Raw genomic sequence first — 24,235 nt, forward strand, 5'->3', positions numbered from 1 at the left:
TATGGCACAAAAGCAAACAATTAAGCTTTTCAGTACATATCTGGACATTTTCCCCCAACATTAAAAGAAGTACGGAGCTAATTATTTTAAGTTCCACTTTGGTTTGCAGACATACCACACAGTAATAAGGCAGTCCAATAGCTCTTTTGTTCAGATGCTCAAGGTTTAATGCAAATCAACTGCATCTTTGAGGTAAACGCTAATGTTTAGGAAATAAATTACTCTGTTCTGTAGGTATCACCAGATTTGTGTTTATTATCCTGTAGCTGCTGATTGATAAAAATTGCTATAACAGAGGATGTTATAGGTACTTATTCTAAGAATAAAACTTTAAGTTTCAATTTGAAGAGATTCTTTCCAAATAAAACCATGCCAAAGGAAGACACAGCTGAAGATGCTAGCACGTATTGTAGAGCTCTAATTTTGCAAAGAAACTTCCTGCCAAGGTCCTCATCACTGCTCTTCAGATCGAAGTGTTTCACAGGCATGGCAGCAATGCATGTCAAATGCCAGAAGAGTTGGGTACTAAGATATCTCTGCTTTATTCAGTCCTCCATTTTTTTGTAACAAAGCACAAAACTACAGTGCAGTACTTTTGAAAGAATAAAACTACCTTTTAAAACCAAAATCCTCCAGTAACATCTCAGCTCTACAATTAAAACAGAGATAAGTAACACTATTTCAGACCATACATAAGAATCTTATTAGACGGATTACTGCTGGCAACTACTGAATCTATCCTACGTATTCAAATGCTCGATAAGAGTATCTCTATGTTTGAAGCTATGCAGTCTCTAGGACCAGGGCAGATGTGGATGAAACAAAGAGGCTAATTGCACTATGAAGTGCCAAACCCTTACCTGCCTTCTTCGCTGTCAGCGAACCATCTCTGTTGATGACCACCTCCGAACTACTCATCATGAGAAAGCTCTGTCCAGACAGGATACTTCCCAACAGATCAGGCACAGGGGCAGCCTCTGCTTCTTGATCAGGGCTCAAGGCAGGTACACTGCTTCTGCATGTTTCAGAGGGGTTATATTTCCTTTACTCTTACAGCACTTGTTCTACACACACACACATTACATTAAAAAGAAACCAAAATCAAGGGCATAAACAGAGGTCAGCCAGGGAAGTTCACTTCTAGTTTTGGCTTCACTAGAGTCATTCAGCCCCAACTCTCTCTGACAAACTGAAGGTGAAGCTTTTACTAACTTCCCACAGGAACACCACACGATAGGAAAGCACGTAATCATACCAGAGACCTTTGGTAAGCAAATGCTTTTCCTCTTATTTAAGAGCGGTGCTCACTGTGTTGTGTATCAAGATTAACTTTCCAGTGCATTTAAGATGCATTTTTGAGGCGTAAAGCATTATTCATCACTTCAGAGATACCTCCATCCCAGCTGCCTCTCTTCCTCCCACCAAGTGATGACCGCAAATGTATTCCTTAAGCCTACACTGCCTAAAACTGATGCAGCTTGAACCAGTGTTTAGCACCAGTCAGAATACACATATGTGCCTACTGGTAGGGTAGCTAAGAGCATGGCATAGGAGGAATTACACTGTAAAACAACAGCAACGCTCTCACACATGGGACAAAACAAACACTCCCCTTTATGTGTTACTCAGTCTTATGAAAATGGTTTAACTATAAGTTCTTTGTTCTTGAAATATGGACTGAAAAGGTTTGAGTGTTTTTGGTGTTGGGGTGTGGCTTTTTTGTTTTTTTCTTTGCTTTTGTGCTGGTGGAATTTTGGGGGTTGTTTTGTTTGGGTTTTAAAAAAAACCAAACAGCTTCAAGAGGGACCAAGAGACCCAGCTTGTCGGGGGAGCTACATTTCATTTCTATATGACAGCAAAGAAAGCTTTCCAAACATAATGTACACCAAAAACCTGTAGTAACATATAACAGAAAGACAAAATGGGAAGACTAAAAGAATTGGCTGCCCAGACCAGACCAAGAAACTCACTGTCATCAAGGCAAATCAAACCTTTAAAGAAGCTGAATTTCAGCTAAACAGCAAAACAGTTCTACCTTCTTCTAAACAACGTGCTACTCAAGTAACTCTGAGGACATGAAAAGCTTCCTGAAAGGCTTCCTTCAGGATGGGAAAGGTAGAGAAATATTCCAAGTTATCACAGAAATATACTATCTTGATCCTGAGAAACCAACCTTCGCCATAAGCAGGATGCATTAGAGGACAGCCATGTTAACGTCTCACATCTTTAATCATTTAAGCTGAGCTCCCTCCATTGCTCCTAGTCGTCATCTCCCTCAGCCTTGCAGTTTTCTGTGACTCAGTTGGTACCCGCCTCAGGCATTTTCTCCATCCTTTTTCTTCTCGTCATGCTCCTGCTCAGTATCCTACCCCTCCGCAGGGCATGCTACACCCCAGTCCTGAAAACCCACTGTGGCTGCCAGTGGGAGGCACCCAGCAACACTCCCTGGCCATGGCGAGCGCAGGGGCACACAATTTACGCACACAGACACATCTGTGAGACAGCAAAGCAACTGTTAAATTGCAGGATCTAACAAAGAGTTTTCTCTCAATTTTCTGAGCTCCAACAAATGGCAGAAGAATTGGATGAGGTGGGTACATCCCTTATCTCCTCCTCTGGATGCAATTAGTTTCCATGGCGCTCTCAAATAAGCAAGCAGTTTTTTAAAGGTTAATGAGACTGGGATTTAAAGCATACTAATGGGGTTACTAAACAATCCCAGACCAGAAAGCAAGAAGAGCCAGATTAGGGTGGAAATATCAATGTGAAATTTCAGTGCAATAGTTAGAGCTATCATGAAAGAATAAACACGTGTCCTTCAACATAAAAAAAGAATTCTTGTATAAAATGCTATGGTTATTTTTCTACACATGTGTAGGCACATGCGCGCACACACTCTTTCAAAATACTCAGGGTAAGAAAAGAGTTAAACCAGGATGATCACCCAGTTTGCTCTTTTGTTAGAGTCATTAGACAATTAGATTAAAATAAAATGAAATAAGCTTGATGGATTTTTACCTGGGAAGTCCCACAGAAATAGGTCTAGCTACAGGACGGTGAGACCTCAGTGCTGACTGGGAAAGAACTCTCCTTTTGGCACTGAGTGGTGAATCTGGATTTGCTGGAACCTCTTCATTACTGTGGGTAAAACACACACACACACACAAACCCTGAAACCGTCTGAATGTTTTTTGTGTCAAATAGATGGAGTAGATGATACTACTAGGACAGATATGGTTAGAGAGAATCGTTTGTTTTATTATGATACGTGAAAAAAAAGATTTGTGCAATATACTTATTTTCTGTGGCTACATAAATAGAGCAGCATAAATCAGCCAGCAGAGATTCAAATGTAGATTGATTTTATTTTTAAATTATTAAATGGGTAATTTCCTTTTATGAAAAAATCAAAAAGACTTATTCAGTGGAAAATTAAATTTCACCAGCAATGATGTCAGATGCCCCCTCCCCAAAATCCAAAGCTTAAGAGTGACACAAACTATGGCATAGTAAGATTCCTTACGAATTTAAAGTGTCTGAAAAAGTGAAGATGGGAAAAGGAGAAACATGGAAGATTCTACAGGTCCATCTAATTCTATGTGAAGTCACTGTTTACTGTATACCAAATAAGCTAGCTATCTTCACCTAAAATAAATAAATTAGGGTCAGACTCACTCAAAGGCTAGAATCTGAAGAACCCCATAGAGCTTATTAAAGGTTTTCACGAGGCTTATTATTTCAGCAAACCTCTTTAAAGAAGGCTGATTATTTAAGAGCTCAGCAACTTGGCCAAGAAGGAAAGAAAGAACAGGCCAATGTGTTATGAGCTGTGTATCCAAAGCTGTCTTCAGATGCGAGACCTACACTCTGCAAAAAGTCACATGTACAAACAACCCGACACTTGTGAAATTATCAGGTCCCTGATCATAATCCAGAGATATCTTACCTTTCATAAGGATCCAACTCATATGGATCTCCAAAGACAGACAGAGAAGCTGCACCAATATCTGCTCTCATCAGACCAAGTGAGGGCTCTGTTGGTTTGTACATGGAAGGAAGCGAGGCTCCACGCACAGGTTTACAAAGACCAAGAGTTCTGGCAATACGGGAGCGAGTAGTAACCTCATTTTTCACCTGCGCAGTTAAAGAGATTGGGTTATTTTTATGTCAGGGCAGGTACGTACCCTGGGTTTAAAGCCCCAAATTCTTCACTTAGGCTGAGTACAGTCGTCAGATTACTACTGTAGTAGCAGAAGTCGTGTGCATTTATTGTCTCTGTTTTAAAGCATTTATTAAACTTCTAACTATGGCCTATACGTCACTTCATACAGAGACTGCACATCAGACTTAAGTGACCAGATAAGTTTCTAAAAGTCTTTAATAATGTCATTCAAAATTGTCAATTCCTTATTAAAGGCTGGAGGGACAGTTCTGGCTGTAGGATGTAAACTCTAGGTAAGGTGGCTGAGGACAGAAGTCAGGCTGGTGCAGAGCATTCAGTATAGTTCATATGTGAACACTATCCACAACTGAAAGGGATTTTGACAGCCTTACGGCTGATTAACTGGGTTTGCAACAACACAGATACAAACATCCATAGCCTATTAAAAAGATTAGGTGGTGGCAATTTTAACTGAGCTTGCATCAGTACCAAGTAAACACTAAAGCTGAATGGCAAGGCATAACACAAAGCCTGCAGGATATGCTTTACAGCATGATCCCTGCAGTTCAGGTAACAGGATTTGTAAGCAAACGCAGCAGGCCTGCCTAGAAGTTGCAATTCATTTCCACGTACAGCATCTTTCTGGAGTACACTGGACACATCCTGCGCACAGTCTCACCAGAAAAAGTTATCTGCTATCATTATAAGACAGTATTTTTTTTTCCATTGAATTGTTACAGTGCTTTTACAGATGGCTGAAAAATGGCTGATACTGACACTGGCAGAAACTCACATGTGATCTTACTCTTATCCTTTTTCCCCTTCTCTTCTTTATCAGACGCTTGCGTCTCTTCAGCTGTGTCCCTGAACTCTTCTTCCCAGCAGAATATTTTGTCTGAGTTCTTTTTTTGCCTCTTACTTTCTTCCTCCTACCTGATGGGATAAAAGACAACCAAGTATCTGGCTAAGTGCTGGCACTGCATTTTATCCGGTACTCCCCTTTTCACTCCCCCATGGCACACAAAGCAGCTCAGAGACGTACAATGTGCTGCAACAGTATAAAACAGCAGAGCAAAAAAAGCGAAATCATTAGGATTTATTTAAAAGCAACCTTCAAGACACTTCTGGGCAGAGCCAGTATGGGGAAAGAATGTGGTATACTTCTGTGGCTGCACAGGTGTGACAGCATAAAGCTGATCTAGAGTATTTTGTATGATTCAGGCTTATCTTCCCAAAGCTTTTATTCTTGCAGATAGGAACCAGAGGAGGTGTCCGATGCCCTTACCTGTTTTTCTTTTCTGCCTAGTAGGAGCCCGCGGTGTAAGAGGACGCTGGTAGATGGCTGTGTTTAGGCCTGCTACAACTGCCTCAATTGTTTCATCCAGAAGAGAGGACATGAGGTACCTTGGCACGTGCTGCATGGGGGATTAGAAGTTACATGACACAGGTATCCTAAAGGTCAGCAACAAGTTAGTTATAAAAAGCATTTGATGAAAAATAGATTTGAGATTCAAATGAGAAGCACTAGTGTCACCAAGCTGCCAGTTAAGCAATTATGTCATCTTTCTCACCTATTGACTGTCATATTAAGGAGAACACGGCCCTGCTCTTCAGCCTCCCTCAGTATTACAAATCACGGCTAGCCTAACTCTGACTCTTTAAATGAGAACAATCCCTGAGATTAACATTTCCTCAATGAAAAAGTTCACTTAAGAACTTTCCCAAATCCACCTAACTGACCTCTGGCTCATCACGCAGCAAACTGTGATGAGCAAAGACTGAAAAGTCAACACAGACAGGTCCCCTATCTTAAACTCCTCATTCTTTAGGTCAGATTTACCTAATGCTGTGAAACACGTCCAGAGGCAGCACTTCAAACACACTCCTCAGGGAACTTACTCAAGTGGCAGGTGTGAGTCCCTCTCCAGAGCATCACTTCATTGCAATAAGCAGGACCTGCTCCTACAAGGTTCAAATTCCTCTTCCTCTCAAGGGTCAACCACATTTAAATAAACACATTAGAAGTGTATGGATTCTGAACCACCAACCTCACAATGTGAACTCAAAGTTTCCTTGCTGGGCAAACAGCACAGGTTTGCTCCTTCCTTTGGTTGGAAGGACGCTAAGAGAAGGTTTCTCTCAACAGCCACGTTAAGCTGGCCATGCTCACACCAAACACACTCCTAAAATGTCACAGAATCTTACAATGGTTTGGGTTGGAAGGAAGGGATCTTTAAAGGTCACCTAACCCAACCCCCCTGCCATGGGTAGGGACATCTTCCCTGCCCACCCTCCTTTCTTCAAGGAACTATGATACATCAAGAATTGATACAGTTTCATATGAATGTAGCAGATGCAAAGATGCCTCTGATGTTACAGATTATTCACTGTGCTTACTTTCTACCAGAGCATATGCATCAGATCCTTGTACATTTACAAAATATATACGTGGCACAAACGCTGGAGGAGAATGGATTGAGAGTATCTTGCAGTGGCAAAGAAGCTTCAAACTGCAGTGTCTGAAAATAGAATATGCCAACAAAAATATATGCTTCAATTCATCTTACTATAGAAGTAATTTCACCAGGCTTCTCTGTTAGTGTCACTAATGCATGCTCCAAACCATAACTGAGCTATTTTTATTAAAATGCCATTGTTTTAAGTATCATGGGTGCCAATAAATACGACAGAAGGTTCTCTGATTTGGATGAGAACAGGATGGAGTAAGGAAAGCCCTAATCATTAGCCTAGACATATTTATTTTTCTAGAAGGACCTAAAATAGTGCGTCTAGTTAACCACCACTAGTTTAGGCACCTACAGAACAGATGAATTACAAAACAAACTGCCTCCTTGAATACCAAAGGCTTCCAAGGATCTGAAATCAGTATCTCTCTGATACTGATGTCTTTGAGGACAACAGCTTACACACTCCTTAACCAGTGGAATTAAGCTTTAGTCAACTCAAGGTACAAGCTAGAATAAGATGCACTTTTATTCAGAGACAAAGGGAATAAGTAATAGTGTCTTTCTAGGTATAGTTTATAATAATCTCCACAGATTGAGAAATGGAGCTTCTTGAATGGGAAGTGTTGGGCTCCCAGGCTTACACTACTATGCAACTGTAAAGTCCTCAGGCACCACCTCTCTCATCTGCAGGAGACAGCTACACACTATTTCTAAAACAACAGGGAAAGAAATAAAAGCGTTGGCAGTTACCTTGCACAACCTTTCACCTCAAACAACACTCTTCTACAGTTATTTTTTTCAACATATAGCCCCAGCAACTCCAATGTAATTGCTGAACAACAATGCATCAAATGATTCATCAAGTTTCTCTATTTTATTAATTCTTCTAAAGTTGAAATTAAAAGGCCTGCATTTGGAGACAGAGGGGCTGGCAGCCAAATAAGATGACCTGCACCATAGAGGACATAATGAATTTAAGGACTGCTACAGCACTCTGGGAATGCCTTAAATCAAGTGGAAAAAAATGATAAAAATTTAAGGTGAGCTAGTTCTTTGTTCATGGCGCCTATTTCAAACTGTACTTACTACTGTAATTCAGATCATTTTGGATTTGCTACAAATTTCCCTCCTCCCACGTACAATGATTTTGATGTAAAATTTAACAGGTAAACTCTGGGGAGCTAATTAATAGTAGACTGTTCTTCTCAACCAGCAGGAAGGTAAGATAATGAAAAACCTCCGCTTTTTCCCCCAGATTTTGGCATTTTGTTTTGCTTCCCATAAGCCTGTCTTTATTTACCTTTATTTCTTCCACCTGAACTTACAGAATATAGAAGTGTAGCTCATGAAGTCAAGGCACTTCACAATCTCAAGTGCATTTCCTTTTTCTTTCTCACCTGACCTTTACAACTGGATTACAAGGGAAAGCTTCATCTGCCAGACCTCCTACCTTCAATTCAGTCTTTTCCCAGTCTGCACTTCATGCTCCAAGGACAGCCTTTATAGCAGACCCAACCTGAAATCCACAGCCAACTGACTGACTTGAAGAAATACTTAGTTTTATCTACTCTTCCCTTCTCCCTCTTTTCTACATTTTCCTATCTTTGGAAAAAAAATGATTTAATATCGTCAAAACTAAAACAGCCTGCTATTGTCAGATGAAATCAAGTTTATTTTCATAGAAACACTGCGAAATTCAGGTTGGACAGGATCTCGGGGTGTCCCTCAGAAGGGTCTGACCTTTCTGTTCACTGGTCAGGCCTTTCTTCAGGTGGGTGCTGAAAGCCACCAAAGACAGAGATTTCAAAAACTGTCCAGGCAACCTATTTCCACAGTTGACCATCCCCAGGGGAAAAACAGTTCTCCTTATGTCAAGTCAGAACCTCCTCTTCCTTTCAAAAATTGTAGAATTTCACGTTTCTACCAAATTCAACAGCAGCATCAACGAAGAACCAGTTAGCATATCACTAGTCCCATGGAGGATATTTACAGGCTCTGCTTCCATACTAAGTCACCATATGCTGCTGTGCAATTTAAGGCTTTTTATAGTTACGCAAGTGACAGGTAGAGTGCTTTGGCTAAAGCCAGAGGGCAAAGCAGGCAGGAGATCCCCGAGTTTGAAAGTTCTCAGTTTGCATCATACTAATTGTTGCCCAAAGGATCATAATTATCTCAGCCAACAGAAACATCCAGAAACATCCGAGTCATCTTCAGTAAACAGTTCAATGAGTAAAGGATTTGAGGGACCTTGGGTATTTGGGATACTTTCTTGCATAGATTCTCCAGTACCTGTTAATGTGGTTGAACTCACACTGCTACATCACAGAGGACACTAGCATCTGGGTTTTTTCTCTTTAATAAGAGGCTGATTTTCACAAACCTAGAAACCTTAAAAATGCTAAATTTTTCTCTTCAATTTGGCTGAAGATGGCCAACAGGTTCTAGTGCTACGGCAAAGGGGGCAGGAGGACAAACAAGCAAATACATAAGTGTCAAATAAACATGCCCTGTCTCCTCAGAAAAGTGCGCTAAAAAACCCAGAAGTGGTGCACAAACTGTGCATTAGCAGCCACTGAGAATAAAAATACAATTTTTGCTCGCAGCTGAGGTGACAAAAATGCAGATTAAGAAAGGAAACTACTGCAGATTTCAAAATAGAGTGTCTTGGTCACGTGCTGGACTCAATTTGCACGTGTTCTACACCCCAATTTAAAAGAACTCCACAACTACTAACCATTGCCCTATGGACAGTCAACACAGACAGCTGAGCTACTTAAGGGGGTACTTACTTCAACTCTTCCACAAGGTTTTTGCAAAGGCTCATTAGCAAATACTCCTAAATACCTGAATTTGTTGTGCTGTTGTTATCCGGTTTCTGTTCACTGTTGCCCTAACTCGTTCGCTCTGCCGAGTTCTGGCTATAGCTCGGGTTCGGACATGAGGGCGTAGCCTACTGGTGGTAGGAATAACATCAGCCATGAGGGCAGCAACCTCTTCTTCACTGACATGATCTGTATCTTGAAAGAAAAAATGCCCAGGTCACTTGTCTTTCTACAGATGAAAGCATTTCAAGAATTCTGGACACACACAAAATAAAAAAATCAGTATTCCCTTTCTTAAACCAATCACCTCCAAAGGCAGACATTATCCTCTCAAAAGGAAATGAGTGCAGACACCACTGCTTCAGACTGTTACACAGAAAGATGATTTTCTAGGTAACAGAAATTGCTGCTACCTTTGCAATCTGAGGTCATGATACTAATAAATTCTTTCCAATGTAATACAAGGCAGTTGCGCTAAGCTGCAGGGCTTGCCTCAGGGTGGTTAAAGAATGCTTATAAGCAGCAGATCTGTAGGTTTTAACTGCAGATGAAAATCTTAATAAACAAGATCCTCTTATCAGTCAAGAGTTCCGGTCAACTCTTTAGGTTCAAGAGAGAATGTTTATCAAAACAACTATTTAAAACCAATAAAACCAGGGGTTAAACGTCTCTTCAAAACAGCACATGCTTCACATCATCTAAGTCAGGAGAAAAATATTTACTTTGACTGGATACCATGAAACCCTTACCTGCAGCAGCACTGACACCCATGGGGGCACAGGCTGGGCAGAACCATTCATCTACAGGGACTTCACTCAGAGGTGGATTAAGGCATTCCATGTGATACCTTGAGAAAAGAAAAAAAAAAAAAATCAAACGATGTGCTCTTTACCAAGGGAAGGCAGCCTTTTCCCTCTTATCCACACTCTACATAAGGTGGATACATTTTCTGAAGCTTGAAACTATGGTCTACGTATCTGCTTCTACCAATCTCCAGAGAAACGATGCTTATAGTTATATAAGGGTCTTCAATTCTAGATGGTATTTTGATCACTTTAGGCTCAAAAAAGCTCTCAGAAAAATGAGCGTTTTTCCCTCGCTGTGTGGTGTACGGCTTGTCATTTGAACCCAAGCTGCAAGAAATGTGCAGAGCCAAAACTGATGGTGGCAAAGAAAAAGGAGGGAAGTATTGAGGTGCTGGGGAGACAGTAATCAGGAACCATCAGTTTCCTTCAAACCAACACTGTATTAACTTTAATGGTACTTACAAACGTTTTATTTTGCATGGCTAGGCAGAGGTCAATTGCAATGCCTTGTTACATTGAATAAACACACTGCATCCCACAGATACCTGGCATGATTAAGACAACTGGCAATAAGGATTCCAGTGTAACTGCACAAGCTAGGTTGCAGAGCATTGGTCAGTCACTGGCTTGATATAGCTGCTTGCAGGACTGGAGACTAACCACACTGACTTCCAAACACCATCCGACTGAGAACTGTGCTCGTCCTTACCAAATCGCAAAGGGAAAGAAAAGAGCATGATGCTCCCTGAGGTAAGCCTTTTGAAATGTTCTCTACCCAACAGGCTGAGCAGCTAGACTGAACAGTCTCACCAACCACTTACAGGGAAGCTACCCAGGAAAGCCTTTCAGCATTACCCAACTTGGGTTCTGTAATTTGTTCAATTCCATTTTCAGCAATTAAAACCCAGCCAAAGTGACATGTGTTAGTAGCACAGAATTTTTGAAGCAACTCACGTTCAAGCACATGAAAACCACGTGCTTAGACCAAGTTCCCTAGGAAAGGAACACAGGGAGACCATAGTCTTCAAGTAAGAGTTTCAGCTTCAAATTAGTAACACTTCTATGACCAACTTTTTCTTTTTCTAAAAAGGGAAATCCTACTATTATTTCTGATGTAGTACAGCGTTTAACTCTGAAATAAGGAAAAAAGAGTGAAGCGCTCTGTTTCACCTTCCCATGCCAAAATTCACTGCCTGACAACACCTCTTTGCCTGGCCGCAGAGTAAGAAAAGGGAATGAACATCCATCTGACACTCTAATCCCATTTTATAGCAATACAAAAAAACCCACAGAGACTACACATCTCTTGGGTTCTCTTCTGGCTCTCTTCATTGGCAGTGAAGAACTGATTTCGGATTTCTTTCTTGTACCTTTAAGGAATGAATGTATGCTTTTGGGGAACTTCTGCCTCATTATTTTGTCTCAGTCTTCGCAGACAGTAAGACAAATGAGATCTATGAAATTAAGGAATTTTGGTCATGGATATAGCCCTGTTCTTTATCTTCTTGACACCTATCTATATCAGTGTTACTCTCTTCTTGCTATTTGGTAACCTGAATGAAGTCATACACTAATGTGTCACATTAACAATGCAATTAACCCTTTTCCTACTGTTTGTTCAAGTGTCTAGACATGTGCCCTTTTGTATTCATACCAGTCTTAATGCTATTGCTAACACAGTTCAGAAAGTTAGGTTGTCACATCCCAACAAGTCTTACCTGAAAACGGTTTCAATGGAAAAAGATTTGATTACTTAAACCATAACTTAAAGTCATAAGATAACAGCATTATACCACACAGTTTAAACATTGTGGAAAGTCATGTCTAGCTAAAAGCAATGGAAAGACAGGATGACTCCATTTGCTTTAGAACTGTTGACAGAAATAACTGATGAAATTTTCACTCCAGTGTCAGGTCAGACAGAGAACATAGAGGAATAAAACTAGGATTTGAAGCAAGCAATTCTACATTTTTCCAGAGCTAATCTCATCCATGGAGAGCTAGTAAAGACTAAGTTCTTTCTTACAGAAGTGCTAACTCTAGCACTTATAGTGCTAGTCAAACATTTATAAACAACTTATTTTAGGAAAATAAGATAAAAATTAAAAAGTGTATCAGATTTGAAAAAATAAAAACTAAAAAAAAAATAAAAATCAGAGGAACTATTGAGAGACCACAAAGGAAAATATGAAGCAATACCCTGAGTTCAGATAAGGCTTATGAAAGTTCAGAAGGACCTGAAAGACATGACTTCAGATAAGACCTATGAAACACTGGTTTTGGTTAAGTATTTTAAATTCAGTGTTCTGATGACATGCTTAACAATATTTAGCGTTCCTGATTTTGTGTCTTCTCCAGAAGGTGAATCAGTGTATATAGACACTACAGAACACGAAGACAAAACTAGACTTACCAGATGTCTAGTTAGCTTGCTAGAAGTAATTTTTGAAAGACTGTTTTACATATTCATTGCAAGCAAGTATCTCTCTTTGTTCAATGGGGAACTTTTGACATCAAACTTGACAATGCTGCAAGACTGATTAAACAGTATAAGAGCCTTAAATTCTAGCAAAAGACTGTAGGCCCAAAGTTGTGTTCAAGTATCTTGATGCCTCTACTTAAACATTTTATTAATCAAGGAGAGGGAAAAAAATATGTTAGATAGAGACAGAAGTAAGCAAGAGTAAGGGAATCATTTTATAGCTGTGGCTATAAAGAAAAGACCTCAAAAATTCATGAAAGTGCAAATCTTAAGCACTTTTCCTGCAAAGCACTAATGCCAAGTCAGCTGGGACAAGTCACACACCCTCTCAAGAAGACATAAAGGATAGACGTTTTTTACCCTCCATGCACCCAGATGTTGCATGGATGACCACAAACAACTTAATCAGTTGAAAGTATGGTCACCTGTTTCGGCAGTCTGCAGCACTGACATGTGCAGGACTCCCCACTCATATGCTGTTACATGACTAGAAAAGGATCCATGTCATCATGGGAATGTCCATGCTATAAGGACATGCCACAGACAGCGCCTGTGGACCAAACGCTGGCCAGCCCTGCAGTGCTATCTGCAGTCATGCAGGTGCTACACTAATTTCAACCTTTCTTACCCTGCATCACAGCCGTCACACAGCAGCAGGCGATCCTCACGGTCACTTCTGCCACACACCTCACAGAAGGTTGGATCATCCTCTCCATCATTACCCTGAGTTTTCGTGTTCTCAACAGGAATCTAAATAAAAGAGGTATTCACATTTTCTGTAAAACATGGCAATTCTTTAAAATTCATTGTCACATTAACAATACCTGCAGCAAAATCTAAAAGTGAATGAACCAAAATGGCTGTTACATAGCAGAACCTTCATTTAGTTCATTCAACAAATCCAGGACATGAACAAATGCTTGAAAACATCTACTGATCTTGCCTACTGTCAGATACCAACAACTATAGAAAACTGCATTGTAAGAACAGGCAAAACCAAAATTCCCAAATAAGATCAAAAGTAGTCAAACAAACAAAACATCCCAAAACCAAGAGAGCAAGCTTAGCTTTTGTTGCCCTCAACATATGATTTAAATGTTCACGCTTGTGTTAAAATACAAACACTTAATAATAAACCATCAACTCCTAAATGTCCCCTGCAAACCAACTTGTTTCTGATTATATTAATAAAGAGCAATGACAGCTCTTCAGTAACTCTGTTGTGAGAGACTACCACCACAGTCAGCCTGTGCTTTTCAGGGCTCTACTATTGCCTTCTGTCTCTCTCCCCTTACAAACCCAACAACTACACAGTATAACTGGTAGCAAGACATAAGAAAGAGATGTATAACCTAGATTATTCTTATTCATATTACAACAGCACTTGCAGTGTGCGGGGCATTTTCCCCATGTGGACAGGCGTATCAATGCAAAACAGCTTAGAGTCAAGTGTTCCTTATGCAAAAGAGGTAGTTATGAAAACCACCCTTTTTGCCATCAGAAATGATGCCACACTTCAATCCACACACAATACTGCAGGAAACATGGTTAAGGAGGAAGAAAAATTGCAGCAGATCCTTAAAAGGCAATCTCAAAACAGGAAGGAAATAATTCATCCAAATATCAGATAAACATGCTAGAAGTGTAAACTTTAGAATAACTATTTTGAGGTAATTGGTCTTGTTGTTTGCTACAGCAGGAGGCTTACCTTTTTTAAGATTTTACCACCAAAATGAGCCCGAATGCTAATGTAATTAAAGAGGATTCGATCCACTGGACAGGAGTTTGCATTCTACAAAGAAAGAAAAAAATTCCCCATGTAGTTAATAAGCACATTGCTTGATTCAAATTTTTAAAAAGAAATCCTCAATTATTAATGTAATAAACATTAATGTAGTAATAATTTTAACAGCTGTTGGTCTTGACATTTTAAATACTTAAGTTTGACTTATCTGGTTTACAAACCACCTATTATATCAGAGAAAACATGCATTTTTAGAAAAGCATTTATTATACCAAAGTCATTTAATTATTATTCAATTACCAAAGTACCATCAAAATTCTTCCAAACATTGCCTTGAAATAGTGCTCATGTTTTAGGGCATTTTCTTTCTTTTGGGCAAATGAGCAACTGGAAATGGCTTACAAATATATTCAGTAAGAGTGATTTTATTTTTTTAAATTTAATTACCGCTAGTACTGCTGCATATACAGTAAGTTTTGCTATAATTCTCACCCTGGATTATGATTATGGGAACCACACAGTTAGGTGGCAAGCCAACTCTGACTGAAAACTGAATTCAGAGCAAACTGCTGATTTAGTCAGTATTATTTTATATCTTTTCTATGTTTAAATGTTCACTGTCGCAACAGACCCCCACCCAACAGCCACAATACGGAATTTAACAAGAGATAAAGTTAGATATACAGAGAAATATACACACGCACACACAGAAAACCAGTATTACTCGTGTTTTGACTCGAAAAAAAAGAATTTTGGATGCCTAGAAACACACTTGCTTGTGACATTACAGCTTTCAGAAAACAGATCAGATCAGGATGGGTACAAGAAAAACAGATCCACACTTCACAAACGTGAATCCTGCCAAATAGAGCAGTAACCCAAGTCTGTATAAAACAGTTTAAGAAAGCAAATGTAAATACTACAGTGTTTTGTTCTCATTACAGCAGAACAGTGTGATCAGAAGGGAGAAAGCAGAGCACACCAGAAGGCCACAGGACATTAGGGACAAAACAGCTCACCTTAGACCATTCCACGATGCAGTCCAAGCAGAAGTAATGGGAACAGTTCTCAGGAGTCCCAACAGCCTGATCCCGAAACGTGTTGAGGCAAATGGGGCAGTTTTCACTGTCCTCATCAGAGGAAATGCTCGCTTCATTTATGTGTGGCTCTAATTTCAGAGAATCAGTCATTCCCCCCACAGCAGCCTCAGTATCTTCCTCCTCTTCCTCTTCCTCCTCTTCTTCCTCATCGTCTTCACAATCTTAAAAAATGAGAGATGAAAAACAACTCTCATGTGCTGCAGGGCTTCAGCAGCGAGGGCAGAAGGGGTGGGCAGAATGGGGTACCAGTTCACAGAAAATTCCAAGCTTATTTTATGGGGCTGCAAGGGCAAAGCACAGCCTCCCCAGTTTGAGGCAATAATTTTTGTTGTTTTCTTTTTTCCTAAATACCTTCACTAAAAACCAATGGATTACTCTGACAAAAAATAAAGCCTGATAACGTGACTAGTCTTGCAAGAGATTAAAAGGACAGACAGCAGAAAAACAACAGATTATTGAAATAACAAGAGAGGAGTGTATGTCAGGCTACCACTGAACACAGAAGTTAATACTTAAAGTTATAATAAAGTTATTGTGTATTCAACTTTTTTTTTTTTAAATAGACAGTCCAAGGGACAAGCAGCAGCAATATGCTCACCTGCAGAAGAACAGATTCAAGATTTCACTAGTAAATCATGATTTTGAGAGTCAAGGGATCTGGGTGCCTAGCTGGAGACCGCTTAAAGAAGTTTGGTTTTGAGTAAAATTAATTTTAAACACTCAGCACATATTGTTGAACAGTGTTTTTATTTTTAGTACAAAATACAGAGACATGTGTTAGTCTTTCCCTAAACCCGCTGAATTATAATTTTCAAGAAGCAGGAAAAAGTTACCTAAAAAACACTCTCATGGGGGTTTTTTTTTTGGGGGGGGGGGGGTGGAGGGGGAGTGGGGGAGCGCAGCTGTTGCTGTCTTGCTGATTTTTTTTTTAAATAATGAAAATGGGGCCCTCATCTTTTGTCTTTTCTATTGAATTCTCCTGTCTCGACACAGCAGAGAATATTCCAAACGATGGATTAATAAAGCTGGCGTCAACTTTTTAGTCTGTGTTCAAATCAGTCTAACTACTAAAAACTACTAAAACTGTGCTCTTGCCTTCCCAAGAAGCTTTAAGGTGTGATAAAAAATTCTATTTTTGCCTATCCAAATAATAATTTGAGTGCAGCAGTTTCAGAAGTACATGCACCTACAGAGTACGTTTTCAGTAAAATTAACAAATCCAAGTAACATGCACACTCCTTTTTCACAGAAAAATTAGTCAAGCCTTCTTCCCTCCTCCTTAGGCTTAACAGCAATAGTAATTTATTTCCAAAACTCCCTATCAGAACATTCACTTTAGAGCTCCATGCCAAAGCAAACAAAAACCCACACTTTTCCTAAGTGAAAAAATAGCATGAGCCATTACTGCAATTTTTACTTTTTTTCTAGTCATGCTGGGGCAGAGTTCACTCCTACTGACTATAACACCACCACTTTGGCTAGCAGATAGTCTTCAAAAATACAAATGCTTTAAAAACTTAGAAATTGGGGAATATCACTTGCTTGTTTATTACTGTAGGATTTGGGCATCAGCTGACAGCAGCATCTGTGAATTTATATTTCATGGTTAATTTCTGGAGGAAAAGCTTTCATCCAACTCTTTCTCCTAATATTAAAAAAATGCCTGTTAATACAGATTAACAGACCTACCTTCTAATTCTTCATCTTCACTTTCTTCCTTGTCCTCCTCACCTCCCTCTTCCTCAGTGTCATCATCTTCCTCCTCACTTCTGGTATCATCTTCTGAATCACAACTATTTCCACCATTGCTTTCTTAAAAAGAAACGAGGAGAGAGGAAATACCTATTTGATGCAGACAGGCAGGCAGAACAGTGAAGGACACAACAGAACGCCTGCGCAGGACGTTATACATGAAGTGAAAACCCAGATTTCCTCAGTCATATCAAAGCCGCCTGTTCTGAGAAACTCAAGGGAAGCATGCCAGCAGTTTGAGATACAGAATTTAGGGAGCAAACCAAAGAGATTCTCAAGGAAAAAAAAATAACGGTCACGAATATGTCTTTACTTCTCTTTGGAGGTTAGACCAATAGGTTCTCCAACCTAGAACTAGAAATGTGCACGTGCAGAGAGGCTGCATTTACCTGTTTCACTGAGGAGCACGAGACTCTGTCTTTTGCTCTTGCCTAGTGCAGCATTCTTGTTTATCAGTTCATCCTGGCTGTCATCATCCATGGCAGGACATTGGGAATCCACTTCCTGCAAGAAGGCACACTTCTGTGAGGCAGTGCACCACATATGTAAGAAGAGACGGCATCAGCACGGCAAAGAGCATCCAACACATCTGCAGGGACGTGAACAGTAGAAGGGACACTGCTCTACAGCAAAGGCTCCTCACATCGCTGATTAGCTTTCCCAGTTTCAAGTCAGAGTGGCTACAGGTAAGCAGTTATCACTACCTGACGTTTCACATCCCTAATGAACTAGAGTAAACCAGGTGCTTGTGAAACTCAGGTTAGGTGAAAGATTCAGCTTTATCTTGGGCTCCTGGATGACAGAAAAAAGTATAACCAGAACTCCCTACTGAAAATAGAAAACCTGCAAACACCAAAACCATCCTGTGGACTAGCAATAAAATGCAAAACTGAAAGGGACTAGAGGCCCTTTGAACAAGGCCTAACAGGATGACGGTATGTGTTTCAAATCAAAACACTCTATCTTGCTCAATTGAAAAGAAATAAGAAAGATAGATTACGTATTTTAGGTCTTTTTTCAAAAAGGCCTTTTCACAGCTCTGTCATGAAATACAGAAGTCTCAGACTTCACAACCATTATTCCACAGAAAGGAGGAGACTTGATTTGGTGCATATTAATGCAATCACATCAATTGCTGTGCATTAGCACAGACTGGAGATAAAACTGACAAGATACTAAGAGATGTCTCATGATCCAAATTCATAATGACAATCAAACCAGAGCTTTTAATACATAATGCTAGAAAGCATTAAGATAGATCCCTGCAAGCTTCTATAAGCAAGTCATGGAAAATATAATCATATAATTACAAAGCTAGATGTCATATCTCAATATGAAAAAAAACTGGATTCTTCTACAAGTATGGCAAAGAAGTTTCAATCGGGTGCTCTTCTCCCACTCTCCTTTGCTCTGCATTACATATTTTGCATATTAAGAGAATTTTTGGAACAAAACATTATGTTTTATTCAAGTGCTCTTGATGCTTATCTTTACTCGCACACTCCCTTTTTGAGCCATGTAGCACAGCTCTGCACTTAAGAGCCTTAAAATGTAGGCTTCGCTAAAGCAGACTAAACTGCAAATGGAGTCTTCAATGCTGGGGGGGGGGAAGGAATGCTAAAAAGAAAAAAGATCTAGCTTCCGCACAGCCAAGTTCTTGGTAAAGATTTCTCCTAACTTCAGTAAGGATCTTGCCTAAACAGAGGTTTAAACTTTTAGCTAAATTCGTGGCTGTTAACAAGAGTGTGTTTAAAAACAATTTATGTTGGCTGAAAACACACAGACTCATCAAAAGCCAGTCACTCCACGATGTAACTGAAAAAAAATAGGAAGAAACACTAGGAATTTTTCAAGTTTCAGCAGTGTGTATGTATGAATTATTCAAACTGAAACTCAATTACATAATATCCTCCCAAAAGCTAAATTAGCTACAGCAACGCAAAATTCATGGTGACATTACAGCCAGGATACAGAAGGGCAGAGACTGGCTGCACCAGTCCCATAGCAGGGCAGCAGCAGGCATATTTGTTATGTACATAGCAGGAATTTACATAGTGTATTTAGATTTTATGCAGAACCTCTGCCTGTGTCACTTCTCCATTGGCAGGCTGACCCATCACTGCCATGTCCAGCCAGCTACAGCACTCCAGAGCCACTGAGGACAATGGAGGCCAATCAAAGCCACTGCAGGGGTACAACTGTGGCTAAGCCTGCACTCCACTACCACCATGACCTTCATTCCCCTCTGCTCCTAGTCCTCCTTAAAGCAAAGCAATAAGCACAGTGAGAAAAGGATCTTTTTATTTTTAAAAGTGATTCCCACAAACCGCAGTTCTGACCAACATATACTTAACTACATTTCCAAACAGCATGCATTTCTTCACTGCTATGGAATAAAACAACTACCCATGTTATTTTCACCCTGCTACCCCACCAAAAGATATCCTTTAAGCACAGAGGCAAACAAATCAGCACTTGTGACTTGACAATCTAAACTGACATATTTATGCTGCAAATGCAAGCTTGTACTTTGCTCGGAGGCAAAACTTGGAGTTAAGGAAAAATCTGGTATCGCAGCAAACAATCAGGTCTTCAAATCTTGTCAGTAAAAAACTCTGTTTTGTGGACAGTTGGGAACAGACAAGGAGCAATCAAGTGAGATGAAGTGAATTTGAGATTTTAAGCACATCACAATACCAATAACCTTTTCCAAACTGGGCAGCCGCTCTTAAGAAAAAAAGAAGGAAACCAAAGTTCACTATACATCTAATATGAGAGTTTGTTCTCCTATTTTTTAAGAACAATAGGCAGCATTTCAAAGTTTTTTTTCTTATGGGAGACATTTCAAACAAATTACCGCTGCAAAACACAAACAGATGCATGATATACTTCAGAGAGCTCACCCACCTGTACAAAAGCCCAGCTTTCATTCCAGCAGCTACCACATCAGAATTTTTCTAACCCCCTGAGCAGAAACTGGCAGATAAAAAATAGATAAGAAGCATGATTGTTATTATTATTGTTATTGTTATGTAAACGAAGAAGTTTCGTTAAGGAGATTGTAGTCATTCCTCTGGGGCAAACTTTAGCTACACACTTCTGTAACATAAAAGCACAGACTGCTAAAAAGCAACTGGTTATCCCTGAAGGCCATTCGACTGAGGCAACTACAGCTGCTTTCAGTTTTGGAGGTGCCAAGGTCCTGCCCTCACCACTGTACCCAACCCCTCGCTACTTGCTCACTTGAAAAATCCCATGGTGTGCAGAACTCTGCATGCAGCCCTTCAGCAGCGGAGGTTCTCGGATCCGCCAATCCTCTCGTCTGCATCCCACTTTGAAGACTCTATTCAGAGTAATTTAGGATGCGTTCCCGGCAGGCAGCTCACGAGCACAGATGCAGGGTAACCTGGCCAGAGATCCCTTGTCTTTGGACTCAATACCACTAACGCAAGGTGTCACCGCTTACAGCAATATCCATTTCAATTCCCTGGGCAGGTGCATCATTTGCACATTTGCAGTCTGCGCACAGCACATCCAGTATTTGAATTACAGGTTGCACACTGGGTCTGCTAAAGGCAGACACTGCACCCCTCCTTAACATCCCCATTTTCAAATTCTCATTTAGAAGAACCTCACGATATTTTAACAAAACATTAAACTGCAAAAATGAGAAATGCGTGGCAGGTGTTCGATCACTTTACATGCACCAGCGCTTTTCCCCAGCCCTAGGTTCCCTTCACAAAAGCACAACCTCACCGGGGCCAAGTTGGGTTTGCACGGAGTGCCACGTGCCTACCGCAGCACGGGCTCTGCTGCAGTGTAAGTCGCAAGCCCAGAATTTGCTATTAAGACAGATTACATTTTTACATCAAGCTGCCTTAAGTCATTTTAATTGTACAATCAAATAGCAATTACAAACACTTTCTTCAAGCCATATTAGCAACAGGGTTTTCTGTTGGCTTGAAGAACAGAGAAGATTAAGTGTTTCCTCCAGAACAAGTGTTTATCAAAGAAGCACTTCAGTAAACATTTAGGTTTTTGAACTAAGACCTTTATGCATTACCACAAATCAGTATTTTAATGGACTTTGCATATGTTCCAGCTAGAAGGCAAGCGCAGGTTTCTAACCATCAGAGGAGCCACGGACTACAAAACACACTCAAGCTCCATCTCAATCTGACACTAAGCTGACGAAGCCGCCTACAACAGTGAGCAACTCTTCCAGTCACACGCACCTTCCTTGCTAGCACCAACCGATCTCCTCCATCACCAACTTCTTACAGTAGTTTCTAGATTTTAGAAACCAAAGAGCTACTAGACAAGGCATTTATTTTAATCTGCTTGGGTAACATTTGGGATTATACACAGGCAAAGAAAACAAGTCAGCTGGATTTTCTCACAGGGTGGTTTCGAATGCTGATCTAATTTCATGGGCAATTATTGAGCAGTCATGTTCCAAAGAGCACTGATAACTAAATTTAAGTCTACTAAATAGTCAAACACATGAGCTTTCAGTTCTTGTTGGCACATCTGCTTTACTTGTCCATTTGTTGGGTTTGTTTTGGGGTTGTTTTTTGTTTGGGTGTTGGGGTTTTTTTCCGAATTGACCAAACAATTCAGTTCCCTCTGGAAAACCAACATTACACATCAGAAAGCATTTGGCTTTGTTTCCAATTTCATATGCTACATTGAAAGAAAAGAAAATAAGAGTTGTAAAAATCATGGTTGCACCTGGTTGGAAAACATTTGGATATGGTGTGACTAGTATCTGCCATCACCATATTCCAAAGGTAAGAGGATTAGGCAGGAAAGGTATTCAGATTAATGAGACACAGCCTAGAACTGCACGGTGCCAAACTAGCATGCACAGGGAGCTTTAAAAAAGCCTTCTAAATCTAAATTTAGATCCAACTTTCCCCTGTTTAAGTTACAAAAAGATTAACTCTTAAATACCACCATCAGAACTGCCCATGCAATGATTTAAATAATGGAAATACCTAAGAACCTAACAGATAAGGCACAGAAAATTAATCCTGGGGTAGGTAAGGAAGCACTTATCTTTTCTGCCTCCTGACCCTGCCCTAAATTTAGTCACCCTAAATTCCAGAACCAAAACCATCCACCAAGGCTTCCCCAGGAGCTGACACTGCACTCTATGGGGAGTTTGTAATGCAAACAAAGCGACACACGGGCTTTGCAAAGGCACTTTTGAAGTGCAACATCTTACCCAGAGGAGCAGCTGTGCGTTCTGTACCTCTGAGTACAGCAGCCAAACTCTATGCGATCCCCAGCCTGCAATTCCCTGAAGCCACTAGCTCTGTTTCCAGCTGTGAATCAAACACTCCCCACATCCTCCTCTTTCTTAACAGGCTTCTTTTCTTAGGAACAGTCACCCTTACTGGCAAGTTCCCTTTTAGCATCAGTCTTTCACACCATTCCCATCTTTAACTACAGCTTTCCCTTCTGCTTATGGGCATGGCCAGGGAGGAAAACAAACAAACAAAAACCTCCTGCACCTTTATGATTTTTTTTTGTTTTGTGCATAGCCATAACAGAAGGTACCAAGACCTACTGACCTTCAATAAAGGAAATAACACAGCAAACACCTCTGCAACACATCAGCAACACATCCATGCAACAACCAGCAGGAAAACCACTAACTAAAACTACAAAAAGCACACCCACCCCACTGTTATTGAACATGGGGCACCAACTACATGGTTTAAAAATCTGTCAGCAGGGACAGGTCCCTCAAGGCAAAGTTTTTAAGCCTAAACATGCTTTTGCAATAAGCTAATGTGTGTTAAAAAAAAATGCTTGCATGAAAACCTCATTTCTACTTGTTAGCCCAGAGGCCCACTGACTTCACTGTAGAAGACTGAAGTAGTTTACAACTTCTTAAAAATGTGCTCACGCGTGCACCACAAACGACCGGGGGGAGGACGGGGGGGACGACACACGGACGGACGCCAGAAACATCTGGTTTTATTTAGCAGAAGTTGTCTGCAGCAGCAAAGGAAGCTGTCTGCTCCACCGCTCCGGATCGCTCCCCAGTGCGGGGCCGCCGCGCAGGTCCTTCCCGGGGAGACAGACGCCGTCACCGCCTGCTCGGCCACTTTACACCTCGCGGGACCGCTTCCACGAGAAACTCGGCTCCGGGCAGCTCGGAAAACCCCCCTGGAGGAGGCCGGGCCGGCAGCCCCCCCCGCAGCGGCGCCGCATCTTCCGACAGCCGCCAGGCAGCTGTCGCCAGCGATTCCTCAAAGACTGAATCGATAAATAACTACGCTTATAGAAACAAAATTAAATAAATACAAACAATCCCGAGCGCGGCGGGGCAGTTTCCCTCCGAAGCTGGCAGCCCGCCGTGGCGGAGGATGGCCGCTCTGTGCAACCCCGGCCTGCGGCCCGGCCGCCGCCCCTCTCCGCCCAAGCAGGCGCCGGTAGCCACCCCCCGTCCCCGGGCACTCACGCGAGGAGAAAGCCCCGGCGCTCACATAACCGGGCCGGGCCGGGCCGACGTAACGGGTTGCACAGCCGGAAGCCCCTTCGCCCCGGAAGTGTTGCGAGAACACTTCCGGTTCACGGCGGTGCCGGCGCCACCAGGAGCGGCCGCAGGACTGAACCATGGGAGGAGGGGGCGAGGGGAGTAGGAAGAAGCGAGGCGACGGGGTGAACCATTCGGGGGAGGGGGGAGAACGGCCGCGGGACTGAACCATGGGAGGAGGGGTGCGCCGGGCTGTACCACCGCGGAGCCGCGGGCGGGGCTGCACTGCCCTGCAGGAAGGGAGCTCAGTGCCCGCCGGCGGCGCCGGCAGCCGCCGCGGCGGGACCTTGTGGCCCAGCAGCAGCAGGGCTGACAGGGCGTCCCCCCTGCCATCCCCAGCGGGCTCGCTGTC

At 41.4% G+C, this 24,235-nt stretch overlaps 1 protein-coding gene across 7 annotated transcripts in view; it reads right to left on the reverse strand.

Moving 5' to 3' along the window:
* Positions 1 to 23,943, reverse strand: part of PHRF1 (PHD and ring finger domains 1) — a 31,780-nt gene extending 7,837 nt beyond the window's left edge. For 3 of the 7 annotated variants that reach the window (XM_054826214.1, XM_054826209.1, XM_054826215.1), the window contains exons 1-14: positions 23,809 to 23,943; positions 20,244 to 20,312; positions 17,726 to 17,840; positions 17,274 to 17,396; positions 15,504 to 15,745; positions 14,449 to 14,532; positions 13,369 to 13,490; positions 10,202 to 10,299; positions 9,475 to 9,647; positions 5,448 to 5,577; positions 4,956 to 5,095; positions 3,947 to 4,134; positions 3,019 to 3,138; positions 861 to 1,015 (exon numbers count right to left, since the gene is read on the reverse strand). In XM_054826214.1, the coding sequence (XP_054682189.1) occupies positions 861 to 1,015; positions 3,019 to 3,138; positions 3,947 to 4,134; positions 4,956 to 5,095; positions 5,448 to 5,577; positions 9,475 to 9,647; positions 10,202 to 10,299; positions 13,369 to 13,490; positions 14,449 to 14,532; positions 15,504 to 15,745; positions 17,274 to 17,396; positions 17,726 to 17,816 (1,666 nt within the window). In that variant the 5' untranslated portion in view covers positions 17,817 to 17,840; positions 20,244 to 20,312; positions 23,809 to 23,943. Of the gene's footprint in view, positions 1 to 860; positions 1,016 to 3,018; positions 3,139 to 3,946; positions 4,135 to 4,955; positions 5,096 to 5,447; positions 5,578 to 9,474; positions 9,648 to 10,201; positions 10,300 to 13,368; positions 13,491 to 14,448; positions 14,533 to 15,503; positions 15,746 to 17,273; positions 17,397 to 17,725; positions 17,841 to 20,243; positions 20,313 to 20,579; positions 21,156 to 23,655; positions 23,674 to 23,808 lie in introns of those variants that run through there. The other 4 variants (XM_054826213.1, XM_054826211.1, XM_054826212.1 and 1 more) reach the window with 4 other exon arrangements.
* Between the last annotated feature and the right edge of the window lie 292 nt (positions 23,944 to 24,235).

This window comes from Grus americana, chromosome 5 (assembly GCF_028858705.1).
Source record: "Grus americana isolate bGruAme1 chromosome 5, bGruAme1.mat, whole genome shotgun sequence".
Taxonomy (NCBI): domain Eukaryota; kingdom Metazoa; phylum Chordata; class Aves; order Gruiformes; family Gruidae; genus Grus; species Grus americana.